Here is an 18,398-nt window from a genome sequence, read left to right on the forward strand (position 1 = left end):
ATCAGAGCATGCAAACTATCATACAGTATTTTTAATTTCATATGGTAAATAAATAAATTTTAGGATTATCTAGCACAGTCAGAACCCTACATTATAAACAAGAGACCAAAAACTATTAATGCATGCTGGATAATTTAAAAAATGAAAGACTATCAAAAATAAGTCAATATGTAATTCATTGATTACAGAAAGGCCCTTGATTTGGTTGCTCATGTCAAGATGTAGAACAGTCTTAGATAAATGGGAATCCCAGAGCATTTCTTTGCCCTCATGCAAAATACAGATTCCCACAGAACTTGGTGAAACAGACTGGCTCCAGGTTAACAAACAAGTATAGATCTTCAGATTTAGTGGTATAGCATGGTTCAATGTCTATGGAGATTCTCAGTCATCCAGGTCATGGTTGTCCCAAAAGTGCTTTTTTCAATAGGCAACTGGACTTTCTGATTTTTCTTTGAAGACATTTCGCTTCTTATTCAAGAAGCTTCTTCAGCTCTAACTGGATGGTGGGAAATGGAAGGATTTATAGTTCTTGCAGACAGCTGGTCATTTGCATTCTTTTAGGGCAGGAGTGTCAAACTCTCAGTCTGCGGGCTAAATGAGTCACCTGCTGGCCATGGCCACCCCCAAACTTTGTTAATTAAGTCACCCCTGAAAAGACGGCCTAGCCGTGTTTTTCGGGGCTCAAAAAAATATAAGACTCGGCCTTATTTTATGAGAAACATGGTAGGTAGAACTTGCAGTCAGAATTGGCTTTTAGGTCCATTTGATTATATTCTAACTCCATATCGAAGATCAGAAACACTATATAAATACTTCCCTCATTGTAAATATAAAGAATTAGAGAATTCATAGTCATCTTTCTATGCCTTCTCCTTAGATCCGGCCAAATTTTTACAAGTTAAATTTAATTTTTCGGGGAGACTATAAACTTGGGATGAAGAAATCACTATGAAAGTTTTTTTTCTTTAAATTGTTTTTATTAATCTCACTTCTTTTCCCTTACAGATGTGCCCTGACAACATTCTAATGTTATCTGTTGGTATTATAAATTGATATCAGGGGCTATGTCAAAGATAAAGAGTGGCTCAATTCCAAAGTTTGAATCCTGTTTTACCTTTTTGGAGTTTAGGGAAAATTAAGGAGCACAATTTAAGGTTTCTCAAATGAAGTCTATCCTTGCCCAGTTTTTCTCCATAACACGCAGTACAAAACCTGATCCCCAAACTGACAGAAATTGTGCATCCCTTATCTACATGGCGTCTGGACTTAAGTATTTGGACTGATAATCACCCAGCATTCTTCAGACAATAGTAGTTAGAACCTTATGGCAGAACAAGTGATGGGGGGGGGGGGAACATGGTTTGCAAGAAAGTTAGCAAGTTTATAGAGTTGACTAACCATATTTAAGGAGTGTTCTTTGACTAAGTGTGCGAGCCTTTTTTCTGGCTAAATGAATGTTTGTTTGCTTGCATGTTAAACACATTGCCCGAGAGTCAAGATCACAGTTGCAGCTATTTACAATTGATTTGCAGTGTGTAGAATCATATTCAGCTACCAGCTCAGTCCTAGCTAGAAGTCTTTGGGAAGAGTGTAGTGTTATTTGCATGACTGATGAGTTAGATTTTGGAGAAGCAGAGACTGACAAACTCTTGCTTCAAGTACCCATGGGCTTGATATCTACTTCTTTGATATATCTTAGCATGTAAGTCTGGAGCAGTCAGATAATCAGCTGCCTGTTGCAAAAGCATAGTAGCAGGCTGAGTTATCCAACCTAGAGTTTGAGGGAAAATTCATTGTTATTTAGAAAGTTCAAGCAAATAGACACAGATATCCCGAGGGCAACCTTCAATGAATTATTTGAAAAGAAAAAGTTGTTTCTCAGGGAAAAAGAAATACACAAGTCACTGCTATAAAAGAAGGGTTTGGAAGTCAGACTTTTGTTAGCAAATAGCTTTCCTAAATTAGACTGATCTCCTGAATCTTGCTGCTGCTTATTCCCTGACTGGCCTTTGGATTGGTATAAGTCTGCAATTGTCTTCTGATTCCTGGATTTTGGATTTGTCAGCATAGAACCTTGGCTTCTGAACTTGTTTGCTTTTCATGGTCTGTCACATTCCTGCTGTCTGGTGGATACTTTTAGATGCCATAAATAACTCTGATCTATGCCTGACCTTCTGCACTTGTAATTACTGGCACAGGACGCAGAGGCATGACCAGAGTGAGAGAAAAGGACGCAAACATGATCAAGGAGGAGAAAAGGGGAGATCACATTAACCTCTTACCTCTAGAAATAAAGCATAAGTTTAGTTTAATGACCATGAAAAAAATCTAGTGACCTCAGCTTTGTCAAAGTATATTTCAGGTACTATTTTTCAGTTTGGACATTTTCTGAAGAACAAAATCTAGTTTTCAACAGTAATTCATATGAAGGTAGGGAAAAATCAGCAAAGGTGCTTTTCAGTTTATTCCATAGGTGAACATGTTACGTTCAGTGCAATGGCATCCTCCATTCTTTTAAGCAAGTCCCATCTGAACTGATAATGTTTAGTAAACAAGAGACAGATTAGATCCCTAGTTTTTAATAGCTTTGCCCCATTGCCAGCAATGTACATCCTATGTTGTCAGGGAAAGGAAGGGCCTTGAAGGAAGAAGGTATCAGAAGACGACAGGTGATTATGAGAGGAGATGAAAAAGGAGACGTGATTTTTTTAAAAAAGGTTTGCCAACAGTATTTGAAAAAGAACATGATGTATAGGTGATTTTGGAAAAATGTTCCTCCCTAAGATTCATTTAGTAATGGAGATCAGCAACACATATCCATTAAGACACAAACTGTCTGCCTGAAGAAGATCGTAGTCTTTTAGACCACATTAACATGAAGAACAACAATCAAAGGCAGGCAACAAATTTTAGAAAGCTAAGAGTAGACATACTTATAGCATAGTAATGATGAGGTTTTATCATGAAGCAATGGAAGCATTTAAGATGTGTAAATTTAAGATGTTTCTATTAAGATGTTAAATGATTTTGTATATCTGTTTTGAGACTTGCCTGGAAGATCAGAGATGGTTGAGATTGATGGTTGATCTCAACTAAGGTGTGTGTGTGTGTGTGTGTGTGTGTATGTGTGTGATAGGTGCTTTTATTCTCCCCAAAATGGCACTGGAGATATATGCCAATTAGAATATATATATTGAATACAGTAGAGTCTCTCTCTATGTCTCTCTCTCTCTCTGTGTCTCTTTCTCCCTGTGTGTTAAGCAGCTGATGTGCACAATCTGCTGTGCCGTGGGAAGCAGTTGAGCTTGAAAACCAGGTAATAAAACTCAGAATGGGGGGGCAACAGCTGATAGTCAGAGCGAACCGGTTTGCTCACAGATGATCCTCAGAGCTACAGGTTTGTCCGAACCAGACTGAACAGTAGAATCCCACCCCTGCTCCCATCCCTTTTTATTTTTCATAAAGCCCCCAAGTCCTGGTTATGCTGCCAGGCCTGGCGCTCACAGAGACCATAGAGTTGTCCCAATTACTCCATTGCTGAAGGAGCCATTTTTATCTTCCCTTCACCAAAGAATAGCATTTTTTGTTTTTATGCTATTTATTACTGTGACTTTTTATATTTTGGCAAAAACAACTATCTACAATTAATCAAAATCTTCACTGTATATTCCAAGGTTGGTTGGTTATTGTTTTGTCATCATTTTGATTTTTTCCCCTATTTAATCATTATCCAATTTCTTTCCTGTGGTGTTGATTTTCATTACTGAAGTTTGGAAAGCCTTTGCATTTTGGCTATTGTAGTAGTGTCATCAGCACAGTACACAGGGGTGGAATTCTACAGGTTCGCACCTATTCGCTAGAACCTGTTGTTAACATTCTAAGCAGTTTGGAGAACCGGTTGTTAGAAGAAATTACTGGCCTAATCCTGTAAGGAAGGCAGGAAGGAAACATTCTGGTGTTGCTTACAGAAACTGCCTCTCCGTTAACCCTTATTACATTCTTGGCAGGACTAGACTTCCTATCTCTGGAACTTCTCTGGAGTTTTTTTCCTCCTTTGCTAGTACTTTGGTTGTGTGAAGTGACCATTCAAAGTTACAATGGCACTGAAAAAAGTGACTTATGACCGTTTGTCACACTTAGGACTGTTGCAGCATCCTCAGAGTCATGAGAGGCCAGGCGAGGAGATGCGTGCCTCAATGTGAGTGATGTTGAGTTGGCCATGCCCAGCCAGTCACATTACCCCCAAGCCATGCCCATCAACTAAGCCATGCCCACAGAACTGATTGTTAAAAAATTTGAATCCCATCCCTGATAGTACAGGTTATTGATGTTTCTTTCTCCAGTTTAAAACCATGCTCATATTGCAACCTGGATTTTCTTAGTATATATTCAACATACGGATTGAATAGGATAAGAAATATAGAGCTTTATCATTTATTTGCCAACTTGGAGTCAATCTCTTTCACCATGTTTTACTTGAACTATGGTTTTTTGTGTATAAATTTCATTTGAGACAACAAAATGATTTTGGATTATAGTTGTATAACTTGACAGATTTTTTTTGTAGCCATTGAACTAGATAGTGGCTTCATTTTGCTATGCTTCTAATTCAGTCTCTCTCATTGTATGTTGCATATATAGGACATATAAATAAATAAATATGCAGCCTTGTTTTACTCTTTTAATAATTTGGAGTTGGTTTGTTTTTCTATATTCCATCTGGATTGCATCTCCCTATCCTGAGTAGACAATTCTCATAATATAAAAAAGTATAGATCTAACCTTCAAAGTAGTGAAGGAATGAACAAACCATTGAGGGGAGCCTGTCAAAAAAGACCATATAGTTCTAAAAAAGAAGAAAGCATGAAGAAGAAGCTCAAAGTAACCTGACTGACTTTGTTTAGTCCAAGATGAGGCAGAGAAAAACTTGGATAGTCTTTCAAGATTCTTTTGTTACCTTATTACAATAAAGACCATCCCTGAAATCCTTCCAGTGCCTGTCTTTTGAACCTTCCTCACCTTAAAGGCTTGACACAGGAGGGCAATAAAATGTTCTGGTATTTATATTGTAGTAATGATATTTCACAGCTTGACATAGTTGACACAATAGTTGTTCTGTAGTCAATAAAAGTATTTAGCATTTCTCAATTATGCATCAGCAATAATGTCTAAAACAAAAATTCTGAAATTGGGTAGCTGAGAATAGAAGTGAATGTCAACTCTGAATTGAACCTGGATGAAACCATCCTGTGCTACTTCATAGATGCCACACAGTATGGGGGGAGGATGAGGGGGAAATAGTTAGACTGTCTCATAGACAAAATAAATAGCTCTCCCATGGGAACCAAGGTCATCCCAACAGGTGACCATTGGAGGAGTAGAAGTGATCGAGGAAGCCTGCCATCTGTTTTGATTGGACAGTGTGACCTGTGACACCTGGGGAGAGAAACTTTTGCTCTTTTAATTATATGCTAACTGTGGGAAACTTTTAGAGTTGGTTTTCACTGGCTGTGCCGATACAATGTACAAATTTTCTGAGGAACGTTCCTGCCTTGGGGTTCTGATTTACTTGATGTGTAACTTGGAATGCTGACACTGAATTTGAGTATTTCTATTCTAATCCGATATCTGAATCATTAGAACAGGTTGGTTTGATCAGGAATAGTTGCTCTGTAGATTACACAAGTAAATTACACAAAGCATAGTAATTGGTTTCAGCTTTTGCCTCCCTTCCCAAAAAAACCCATTATCTGTGCAGTTGTGACTTAATGGAGGATTACGGAGTTTGGTAGGCAGGTAGGCCAAAATCTCAAGTTCCTTGGCATGTTCCTTGGCTTACAATAGAGTCAAGGAAGCTGTAGCAAAAGGGACGGCAGTAGGCATTGAGATAGAGCAACAATAATTGTAGACTTGATTTGTGGCGCAGACACTTTGGCGTACAGTTTTTTAAGAACCAAGTATGAATCCATGTTCTGTTTTTTTGACTTTGGCTGTCACTTACACTGGCTGTATACACACTGATTATCCTTTAATTCTCAAACAAAGAGGATTTGAGTTGGCAGTAAATCAGGAAAGGGATAACGAATAATGGAAGATAATGCTATAAAATGTCAACAAAGTAAAAAGCTAATATAAAAAAATCTCTCGAATTCTTGCTTGGAATAATTAGTAAATAGATTATAAATGTAATAATGCTGATATAAAAAATGACCTTATATACATTTCTGCTGTGGTTTGCCTTAAGTCTGCATACCCGGGCTGCAAAAATCTAGGACAACCATTCCAGAGAGGGAAAATGCACTGTTGCTGCCCAATAAGAATCTGGGTGTCTGCAGTTTCTCCATTTTCTAATATCATTAAGATATAATATTAGAAAGCTAGAAAGGAGGAGTAAAATTAGTAGGAGAGAAGAGAAGTTTCCTTATGAAGAAATATTTTAGCATTTCTTTCTTAGTAAAAAAATGGGCAATATGTGAACATTGTAAAAATATTTAAAATTATGCATGCCATGAAAAATCACCTCCCTCTGTCACAGAATTAGAATTTGAGATTATCCCTTGAAGTTAAATGCATAGAGATTCAGAACCAGCAAGAAGTAGCATTTTTTAAATTCAACACATGGTAAAACTGAAATTCACTGCATCAGATGGTGTTAATTCTAGTGTTCAGCTGATTAGATAAGTTCATAGAGAATGGAGCTATTAATAGTTTCTAGTTTGTGATAGTGTCCACCCCTTAAATCTAAGGCAGCATTTCTAACACTCCTGGTGATGCTTGGTGATGCCATAACAGTCCAAGAAAACTACTGCTTTCTTATCTTGCATAGGGCACCTGGTTGTCAATTGTGATCTGACTGACAAAGGCCCATGATCTGATTAAATAGACCTTCCAATATTTTTCTATTCAGAGATGTAAATTAGACGCGAAAACATTCCTGTGCAGATGAGTTTCAAATTAGCATATTCATTTCAATATCTGTAGTATAGTTTGTAAATTGCTATATTATTTAATGTGAAAAAACTAAAACTAATTTATTTAAGAAGTTTGAACAGTACATTTGTTTAAAAATCTTTGATGTATAAGAAAAACATTTTGTCAGAAAGTCTTATTAATATCAAAGTTTGATAGGTGCTTTTAATTTACCATGATCTTATCTCCTATTAAACTATTTTGACTTACTTATAGAGGACAAAAACCTATTATGCTAAAAATTGGTGCCTTTAAAAATATTGAAATCAATATTCATATTTCATAAAACAAAATCTGTGTAATTGGCAGGATATATTACAATATATAATTTATTATTACAGTTCTCACAATGGGTAATTGTAACATTGTTTATATTTAATTGTGAAAATGTATTATTATAATTAACTCATCTATCCTGATATGATAGAATTATGACACACACACACACACACTCTATACTTGTGTGTGTATAAATACATACATACATATACACACAGACACACAGACACACATACACACACAAAAACCAATGCTTTGATTACTTCAGCATTCCTGAAATATAATGACTTTTATTTTGTTTTCTTTTGTTTCCAACAGGTACGATTGTACGCAAGACCTGATGCCATTAGAAGAGGATCTGGAGACTATGCTCTAAACATTACACGGAGATTAATTGAGTTCTATGAAGATTACTTCAAAGTACCCTATTCCTTGCCAAAATTAGGTAAGTTTTTCCAGTTTCAAGAGGAATAAAATGGATTACTATTGTTCTAGATTGAAGAAAGCCAAATTATAATGTTTGGATCTTCACTTGTTTTGCAACGTACGGGGGCCAAGATCTAGGAAATGTATTATTTAGCAGACCAACATGATCACAAGTATTTTCTAATGTTCAACCCTAGGGGTTTTTAGTTCTGGAATTCAGAGCTTCCTTCTTTAAAGAATGTATTTGCCAGGCATTACCTTTCTTGACTTATGAGTAATGGTGTGACAGGCATTACTCTGACTGGTAATGTTGCAGATGGACTGTTTAAACATTTTATAAGATGTGTACTGCTTTGTCATATATATTGTGCATAATTTATCATAAAATTATGAATCTTAGGCAGAAAAATCTAGCAATGTCAGAAAGTTAAAAAGAAAACACATGTTTGTAATTTGCAGAAAGAAACTTATATTTACAACTTTAGATAATTGAAAATATTGGAAGACTAGAAGAATAATTGCAACGGTTTCATTTTTTATGATTCAATTAAATGTAATTGTTCAGTGTATTCTCTAGACAATCTTTCCCCGGGGTCTTGCAGCTGTTTTGGGACTGTGGTTTTTCAGGCATACTACCTAGAAATTATAACTACTGAAATTGTTTTACTTTAGCATCAAGTTATATTAATTATTTATTTAATGTGTTTTTCAAGGCACTTTGCATTGTAGATTTCCTGCATAACAATTATACAGATATATTTTTATTTAAGGCATGGTTTGAAATTGACTGTTAGGATTTCTGATTCTTGCTTTTAGTACCAAACTACGGCAGAAATGTATTTTGTTATACAGTATATATAATTGGTGCAAAGATTCTGCATTTAAATTATTGTCTAGCACTATCAATCAAAACATATTTTATTAGTCTTAAGATGACTTCTTGAACTCCATTACAATTTACAGAGTTCAAAATGTCTTGTAATTAATATTTAAGTAGGAATTCAAAGTGTCATTACAAAGTTTTAAAGCATAAGCCTGGAAAATAGGACTTTGAACAACTTCTTAAAGCAACCTAGTGTAGTCTAGATATTTGACATATACTTGTTATCTTAAACAAACCAAGGACACAGCTTAAAAAAAAAGTAAACTTTCTTCATGACTATATATGGCAAACAAGATTTATTTCTGGTCTGGAAATTGTAGTAATGATACTTTTTGGATGTTCCCTCGTCATTTATATTTCTTCAATATTTTTCCTTGTATCCTATTTTTTAAAATAAATATATAAGAAGCAGTGGTGTTGTTTACAGTTCCAGACTAATTTCTCTGCCAATGTGGCAGCGTAATTTCAATGAGGTTAAAACTAAGAAGAATAAAATATTTTTTCTTTTTTTTCCAAATTGAGAAACATCATATGAAAGTAATGTGATGTGAAAATAGGAATTTTAATTGATGACGTTTCCAAAAGAACCGCAACACTTCTCTGTAAGCAAAAATGAAATGATGTAATTCACTTCTGAATTTTGTATCAATAAGATATTTAGGTAGTGCTAAAAGGAAAGTTTGGAAACAGTAGCTCTCTCAGTAAATTAATGATAAAACTATTACTTTATGTAACTGTTCTATATTTATTTGTTGAAAATCAGTAGATTATCATGAATTTTCATTATTTGCAGTATGCATATGGGACTTTTTGAAAATTGATGTGTGCAGTAGTGAAAGCTGGCAGGGCATAAATAAATAAATAAATTTGTTATAATACTTGTCATAAAGTGTTTATTTAAAATTTGACCAGTGCAAATATTGTACTTGTCAAATCATCTTTTATGATTTCTTGCTCTTTAGTAGTCCTATGTATTACTATCTGCATATATGATTCTTTTGTGCTAGCCAGGTTTTTTTCAACTGAACAAAGCATGTGTGTGATTCCTTCACTACCCCATCATGAATGGAATACTCCCAAAATATGAAAGAATAAATATGTGCTTATATATTTAACTATTTAAGTATAATTAGATTAAAAAGTATCTGTTCTGAAAATTCAGACATGTGAACAAAGTGATGGTTAAAAGCTCAATCTGAAATCTGTGTAGCTTTGACGAATGACTAAAACCATATATTGCTTAGACCGTCTATGGTCTCTTGAGAGTATTCTGGAAATGCTTTAGCTACTTTCAGTGAGTTAAGTGCTTAAAGTAAAAACTGAAAGTATTTGAACCAAAGACAGTTTTCATTAGAGTTCTTTTATTCTTCAGTGTTTGAGCACTCACCCTTGATTTAGGAAAGTAACACTTTCATGTAAGGCTGCTAGTGATTGCCTTTTTAACTTAATAACATCTCTTCTTGAGCAGAAACTATTATGACTTCTGGATGTCAGATTTTCATGGGGAATAATGACTACAGCTCTAAAACCTGGTATTGAGGATTATTACTTTAGGTCAGGTAGAACTTTTAAGGATTTCTAAGTTAATTTTCTCTAAACTATGGTTTGGATGAAGTGATGGGAGATTTTATGTAAGAGTTTTTAGGAAAAGGTGAAATGTATAGATTGAGAAGGAAATGTCACTGTGTATCTATAGTCCCTTATATAAAACAATTCCTATGCATTGTCAACTAGGCTGATAAACACACCTGTTTTTGTACAGAATATTATGCTGTCCTGTAAGATGGGGAAAGATTGAGTACTTCCTTCCACATCTGCAGTGGTTGCAAATAGTAAGAATGGCAGCTACTGCTGCTTTATTTCATGCTAGGCAAAGAGATTGGCAGTAGGCAGTCTGATAGCTCACCAGTGATATCACTATACTGCACTGAAGGGGTTGTATTTTTCTAAGTTATTCTTGGCATGATGAGGCTGTCCTTCAACAAGTACTATGGATCAAGGATAAAAATGAAATTTTATTTCATATAGATTTTGTGTTAACTGAAATGTCTACATTCTCTCTTCAGTTTCCATAACAATTTTCCCTTTCTAACCCATTAAAATTGATATTAATTTTTGGTATTTTCTGGTACTTCCAAGGATTTAATAGGCCACATGTGGGCCTGGTTTTTCTGATTATGTACCTCTTCTGTGGAAAATTATAGCATAGCTGGTTTGCTACACTATCCTCTGTCTATGAATATCTTCCATTCCTTTGTTTCCTGTACCAAGTAGGGTAACAAAAAAAATATGCCACATCCAAGAGTTCAGTGCCACCATATATCCATTGTTCAAATATTACCACCTATGTTTTCATGCAAACAAGTTATGGGAGCCAATCTTATGTGTTGCCCTTAACATCTCCCTAACTTTTTGTTTTAACGTTTTGGTTTATAGCTTTAATAATCACAAATGAGTAGCCTCATAGATTGTGCCATGGGACCCAAGATGACTCATCTCCAGGCTCTAGTAATCTGACATATTTTCTTTGTGTAAATACTTTCATCAGTAATACCTTCAACTATAATGTGTTATTGCATTTTCCACCATCCATTGTGATTTATGAGATAGAGGAATACATAAAAGATGTTATTTATTCAAGTAGATAGCTCATTTGCTCACATGTCTGAATTACCTATGTACATTTTTGTAAAATTCAGAAATCACACAATAGATAAATGGCATTGGATAATAGAGATGAAAATTTCAAGTGAAATTCCACTGCAGACATAATTATTTGGGTGTGCAAATCTGTACTAATTTTCAAATGTAGGTAAGATAGATATAATAAATGATGGCCCCAAATCTAGAAAAACTATTGAGGTTTTGGACAGGTAGAAGAAGTGGAAGGTAAGCATTTTGTTCTCTTCCAGACTTGCTCTTTACAACAGGAAAGATCTAGTCTTCTGAGATTCCTTATAAAGAGAGCAACAAAGGAGTTTCTTGGCTTAGGGATCCTATATAGCTGCCTCCATAGGGGAATAAATGCTGCTGAGGAAGGTATTATATTGTACCCAATCTGGCCAAGATGAAGACCCAATGCAATTTCAGAATTAGAATTAAGGAGAGATAAGTTGATGACAGATGACCATTTGAAAAAATCCATGAATGGTGGGATTTACATTGTTTTAAAAATTAATATCCCAGATACGTTGCTTAATTGTAACCCCCACCTCATTGTGGAGGAACAGGAAGCGAGGCTGTAGACCCTAGAAAGACTGCCGGTCCTGACACTATCTCTCGCTGAGTGCTTAAAGACTGTGCTGATCAGTTGGCTGGAGTCTTTACCAGGATCTTCAATTGGTCTTTATCCCAGTCCACTATTCCATCTTGTTTGAAGGCTTCCACCATTGTTCTGCTGCCAAATAAGTTATCTATCAATAACCTCAATGATTGCAGACCAGTGGCACTTACTCCTATCATCATGAAGTACTTTGAGAAATTGGTCTGCTGGCACATCATTTCTGGTCTTCCGCATACATTTGATAAATATCAGTTTGCATTACAGAAGAAATAGATCTATAGAGGATGTTATAACCATCACTCTTCACACTGCTCTGACTCATTTGGAACAGTGGGGGTGCTATGTGAGTCTGCTTTTTGTAGATTTTAGCTCTGAATTTAACACAATACTTCCACATAGATTAGTGTCTAAACTTATGGATCTTGGACTTTCTTATTCAGTCTGCCTTTGGATTATGGAGTTCCTGTCTGGCCACTCTCTAAGGGTCAGATTAGGTAATCATATCTCTTCAGCCCTACAGCACAGTGTTGAGTGCCTTACTCTATACTCTTTATGTGCATGACTGCATTCCCACTCATGTTAATAATACTATTATTAAATTTGTAGATGATACAACAATGGTGGGACTCATCTTCGGGGGAGGGTGAGTCTGCCCATCTAGATGAGGTGGACCAGTTGCTTTCATGGTGTGGAGACAATAACTTGGTCCTTAACACCAATATGACCAAGAAGCTTATAGTGGACTATAGAAGAAATAGATCAGCACAGGAGGTTGAGTGGAACAAGTGGAACTGTTCCAAGTGGAACAGTTTTACATTTCTGGATATTATCATAAAAGAAGATCTGAGCTGAGGTACTCACATTGCAGCACTGGTCAAAGGGCCCAGCAGAGATTATACTACATGAGACTTCTCAGGAAACAATAACTGAATGAAAAACTGCTGGTGACCTTCTACCGCTGCACCCTAGAGAGTATTTTAACTTACTGCACCTATTTATTGGTGGTATTTAGCCAGTTTGCATCGGATCGGGTGAACCGGTAGCAATGATTTGGCATGGGTTGCCGTAAGTTCTGGTTGGCCATGCCCCTGATCTGGTCACCCACTCGCTGCTGGCTCACTTGCCCCACCCACCCGATGCTCACTCACCCCACCCATCTGACACTCACCCCTTAAAGTATTCCTTTCTTTTTTCCCCCTCCTGACAATCAGATGTTCATATCATCAGCTGTGCTGGGATTCCCCTTGCTGAGGCCCAGGTAGGCAAAAAATGGAGGGAGGGGCTCAGCCCCCCTCCACTTTTTGCCTTCCTGTGCCCCAGAGGAGCCTTTTGGGAGCAAAAATGCCTCCCAGAGGCTTCGGAGGCCAGGAAGGTCACAAAATGGAGCATGGAGGGATGCTGTGTGCCCCCTCCAGGTTCCATTTTTTTCTTCCTGGGCCCCAGAAGAGCGTCCTGGGAGCAAAAACGTCCCCCTAGAGCTCCTCTGAGGCCCAGAAGGCCCACAAATGGGGTGGGGGCAAAGCAAAAAAAAAGCCACGCCCACCCAGTTACTTGGCCATGTCCACCTAGCCACAAGCACCAACCCATGCACACAGAACCGGTAGTAAAAAATTTACATCCGGTGGGTCTTGAACTACATTCCATAACCCTTCTCTACACAGAAGTAGACTGCACTTCATAGACCAGGAAACATAGTTTGTTCCATACAACCGGGTTATCAGTGATAGACTTGTTGAAGGGTCTTGTGCCATCTTTACCAGGATAGTAACCCACAATTAAACAGTAAACAGCTGTCTGTAAACAGTACCGTGAATTCACACCATCTCTGTTATCTGAGCCTGGTATGAGCTGGGCCCATAACCAGTGTTGAGGTAATTCCCCATTAGGAGAATGAGCACACATAGGGAGACGTAGTGAGTGGTGAAGAATAACACACAACCAGCACACAGATACACTGTATAGTAAAAATGTAGGTTTTTACTACCAGTGAAACGGTTAAGCAAAGTTCAACAAGCAGTCCAAGTCATTCACGGTTAAAGCAGTCATTTTTCAGTCTAGGGATAATCCAATAACAAAGTCCAGTATCATAAACAGTTCAGTAACAGACTTACATCAAATCTAAGAATAACGATGACCAGTATCAGTCAATAGGGAAAATGTAGGAACGGCAATACTCTCAGCAACAACAGAATAGAAACAACCCAGGTTTCTAGCTCTGTCTTATGGCCGTTTGAGGAACCACAACCAATTAAAATGTCTATCCTGGTTTATATATTTTGCAACCCAACTGTTAGGTGACTTACATTCCTAACAGTATTAATGTAATATCAGGTTTTCAGATCAATTGTATAGAACGGGAAGGACATGTGTTTGTATTTTATTTTTATAGTTATAATGTACAATGAAGATGGCATATAATTTTGTTGTACAAGGTGCAATGACAATAAAATAAAATAAAATAAAATAAATTAAGGTCAATTCTGTTACTTTCAAACCTAATGGACAATCAGCACTTGTTAATCAGGTTGATTTAAAATGGTCTCTGCCACTAATACTTTCTACATCTAAAGTTTCATATAGGATATGTTATCTAGTGGGATGCTATTTTTAGTAGAAGTAATGTCATTCACAAATGTTAATGTTACTTCTTACAGATATATAATTTCATGGAAATTTACCAAGCAAACACATGTCCTGTTTTTCAGTAGATGCATTTGCATATATTATCCAACTTTATTTATCAGTAGACATTTCTTTTTGAGGTTATAAGGTGGTCCAAAAAAGGATAGGAGTTGGACATTTTATAGAGTAGTTAGAGAAAATTAAAATTATCCAGTGAATGCAAATGATATAAGGAATAAATCATTAATCTTCTGCTTTTATTCATTCAAGTTAGCAGTTTAAGTTAGTACATTTGTATTATTAAATAATGTATGTATTTGATATATTATCCTTTATTTTTCCTTTGTAGGAGAAAATGCTTTATTACACTTAGTTATTTTTAGACCATAAGTTATGAGCCTGCACAGAATTTCATTAACCTTCTAGGCTTATAGAATAATTTGTCAGGGGCCCTGGCCTTACATAGTAGTATCTGCAGGAACTCAGATCCCCTCTTCTAGTATCATGGCTCCTGGATGAATTATGCAAATATTTCCTTTCTTTGCTCACAAGTTTTTCTATTCATAAGTTCTCAGACTATGAATTAAGACATTGCTTCTATCTGCTATTCTGCAACTCAGGCAAAAAGAAAAGTTATAAGGAAACAAACATTACAATTCAAAAGAGCAATGATAGATTCTACTTGAGCTTAAACTTTCCTGCCATTGCCATGATTTTATATGTTTCATGTATTTGTATACTGCATTCTACTGAGAAAAGGACCCCACTTTTCTGGGTGAACACATAACTCAGCTGCACATCATGTTTCTTCCTACTATCAACGAATCTCTCCTGCTCTGGTTAATTTCAGATTATCTCACTAGAAGTATTATTTTTGTATCTCAATTCCTTATGGGTGTCTTTCAAATCCTCTCCTGTCTTGCTACTGACTATTGCTATGGTGAGGTTTACCAGCAATTTGACCTATTGCACTCCTATCACACAGTATATTGCCAGTTATGATTTGTTCTGATGCTCCAAGTTGCCTGTCAACTTGACATCTGATATGTCTTGAATTTTTAACCTTCCTTCGGAATATATATTCTATTCATTTCTCACTTTTCTCTGTAGTGCACAGCCTAACTCTGCTCCAGCACAGAAACATTAGTAAAATGTAGGTTTTTTACTTCCAGTAAACGGTTAAGCAAAGTCCAACAAGCAGTCCAAGTCATACATGGTTAAAGCAGTCAGTTTAATCCAAATAACAAAGTCCAGTATCATAAACAGTTCAGTAATAGACTCACATCAATCCAAGAATAACGACGATCAGCAACAGTCAATAGGGAAATGCAGGAACCAAAAACAGCGAACATCAGAACATTGACCAATGAGCAACTAGCAACACTCAGGACTAAAAACCCAGGTTTCTGGCTCCATCTCATGGCCATTTGAGGAACCACACCCAATTACAATTTTAGCATTCCCCTAAAGAGACAGTATTAAAATGTCTATCCTAGTTTATATATTTCCAACCCAACTGTTAGGCGACTATCAATTCCTAACAGATATGTTGTCACAAAGGGGAAGACTGCAAAAGTTAGTATTGGATAGAATTGATGAACAAGGGCTGTGTATAAAGTAACATATAGATATAACGGAAATAGAACTGTGAAAGAAAGAAAGGTATAGTGAATCAGTCATATGTTTTTTCCTTTGCTTCAACTTCTTTTGCTGTATACCAGCATGGAATTTGTTAAAGGCAGTAGTTAATAGTACAGACAGCAATAATCTCTTTCATTTCTGTTTTATGTATAGCTAGGTTTGAGACAAATCAATTTCATGGGATTTAAGCATGCTTAGATTTCTGTCAGATTTTAGCCCAATTTACTTTATTATAAATTATTTTCCATGCCATTCTGTATATTTTTTCAAAATATGATGTATATTTATATTATATGCTATATATTTGTTGTAATATTTTGAATATTTTATAAATACATAAAATTATTTATAATTTTTGAATTATTTATAAATATAAAAATATTCAGTGAAAGTTTGTGTAAAAATAAGCAAACAGGTAAATTGTATTTGGCACTGTGGTGATAATGGAGAGTTTAAAGCTGGTGAGGGGTGGAAAATAATGGAAAAATATGAAAATATTGTGAAAAATGGATTTCCTGTTTCTATATTTTTAATCTATTAATATTTATGAACTAATATGTATTATGGTTTAAACTGCTATGTTTAAGTATAGCATTTTAAATTCTTTTGAGTTGTGTAATGTGTCTAATTGAGTTCTATTTGTATCAGTTTACATGTTCCATAATTTATTCATACTATACTATCAAGGTGTTATTTCAAAACAGCAAATAACGAACACATACACACACACACACACGTTCCATATGTACATTGTTAGAAATTTTATTAGGAATTTCAAAATTCAAAGCATGTTCTCTCCTGGTATCACTTTCTCTGGAAACCTGTTAAAGATTAAACGCACTTTTGAGATAATAAAGAAATATAACAAGTTTTACAAATATTTCTTATGACTGTTGCAAGTGAATACAGTAATTGAAAGTTTGCATAAAGTGTGTGTCTAATGCATTTGGTCCAACCATTTGATCATACTTTAACCATAGCTTAAATTAATAATTGTTTGAGGTTATGAATCAAAGCATTTTTATAGATTGCATGTAATACATCTTTTATGCAACACTATAAAGGTTATATTAAATCTGAATTGTGAAGGTGATCTTCCGTTTCATAATTCTAAAACAAACATTTATTAAATGTGGTGTGCCACCCACAGTCCCAGTGACTTGGATGGTTGTACTACAACAATACAATATATAAGGGTATGTAGGAATTGTTTTCACTCAATAATAAATGAAAATGAAGTGAAAACTTTCTTTCATTTTTAATGCAAATAAAAACCCAGAGGAAATTAAGTATTTTAATTTTGTGTATTAGTCATCTTTAAAAACCTCAGTCTTCAACAGCATAGTTGTATATGTAGTGATATAATAAGTATGAAAGAGGGGAGTGGGAATTAAGCATAGTAAACTCTATAAATCTATTAATATTATTTGCATTCAGAAACTCAGTATTAAAGCATAGGCATTTGGCAGTCAAATAAGAAAAATAGTTGAATGAAGTGTTTGCTAGGCTTAACCCATCTTTTTTGCTTAAACCTCCCAAAGCCTAAAAAATGGAGGGAAGTATCCATCCCGCCACCTCTCATGATGTCATAACTGCATACATTATATTCATGATGGAAACGGGACTGAAATTAAAAGTATGAACCATGGGCCAAAAATGTGTCTGACTACTGCATCATAATGTATGATTTCAAATTTTCAGTGTTGATTCCCTCAGGGTACAAAATAGGTATAAGAAGAAAACACATTCTCTCAATAGAGACTAGCTTTCTGCCATTAACAGATAACAAGCAGCAATAGTTTCTTCAGACTACAATAGAGAAAGCAATAAAATATGAGGCTATTCCATTGCTGAATGACCCGGTATCTTTGGTTTTCTTCTCTTTGAACTATTTCTGCCCCAGCAGACTTCATTAGAGGAACCATAACAACTACCTGACTTTTCTTCTCTTCATATTTCTTCCTCTCTTTGTTTGGATTCCGTTTTTCAGGTTATGGAAGTCTGAGATCACAGAGAGTATTTGTTTTAAAATTAATTAGTACTGTATTTTTAAACCAATCCATCTTTTCAGTTGAAATTTGGCTTACAAATAACTCAGATAAAGAAATAATATTCACTTAATTGTTTTGGATAAAAGCCTGAACTGAAAAAATATTGAGTGGGTGTCCAAGAACTTTAGGGGAGGGGTATGTGATGATTTTTTACTTTTACCTATAAATCCTGTTTGATACTCATTGATGGCACCTATAACAGAAAAGTCCAGTTTGGAGAGTGGAAGGATTCTATATAGTT

The 18,398-nt window shown here is 35.6% G+C and overlaps 1 protein-coding gene and 1 long non-coding RNA gene across 4 annotated transcripts in view; one reads left to right on the forward strand and one right to left on the reverse strand.

Annotated features, from left to right (window-relative positions):
* Nucleotides 1-18,398, reverse strand: part of LOC148125592 (uncharacterized) — a 156,624-nt gene that overhangs the window by 132,049 nt on the left and 6,177 nt on the right. The window lies entirely within an intron of this gene.
* Nucleotides 1-18,398, forward strand: part of TRHDE (thyrotropin releasing hormone degrading enzyme) — a 236,612-nt gene that overhangs the window by 50,608 nt on the left and 167,606 nt on the right. For both annotated transcript variants that reach the window (XM_026699463.2, XM_087934471.1), the window contains exon 3: nt 7,570-7,696. In XM_026699463.2, coding sequence (XP_026555248.1) covers nt 7,570-7,696 — 127 coding nt within the window. The remainder of the gene's footprint in view (nt 1-7,569; nt 7,697-18,398) is intronic.

Source organism: Pseudonaja textilis, chromosome 5, assembly GCF_049901715.1.
Source record: "Pseudonaja textilis isolate UNSWEBS1 chromosome 5, rPseTex1.2, whole genome shotgun sequence".
Classification (NCBI taxonomy): Eukaryota; Metazoa; Chordata; class Lepidosauria; order Squamata; family Elapidae; genus Pseudonaja; species Pseudonaja textilis.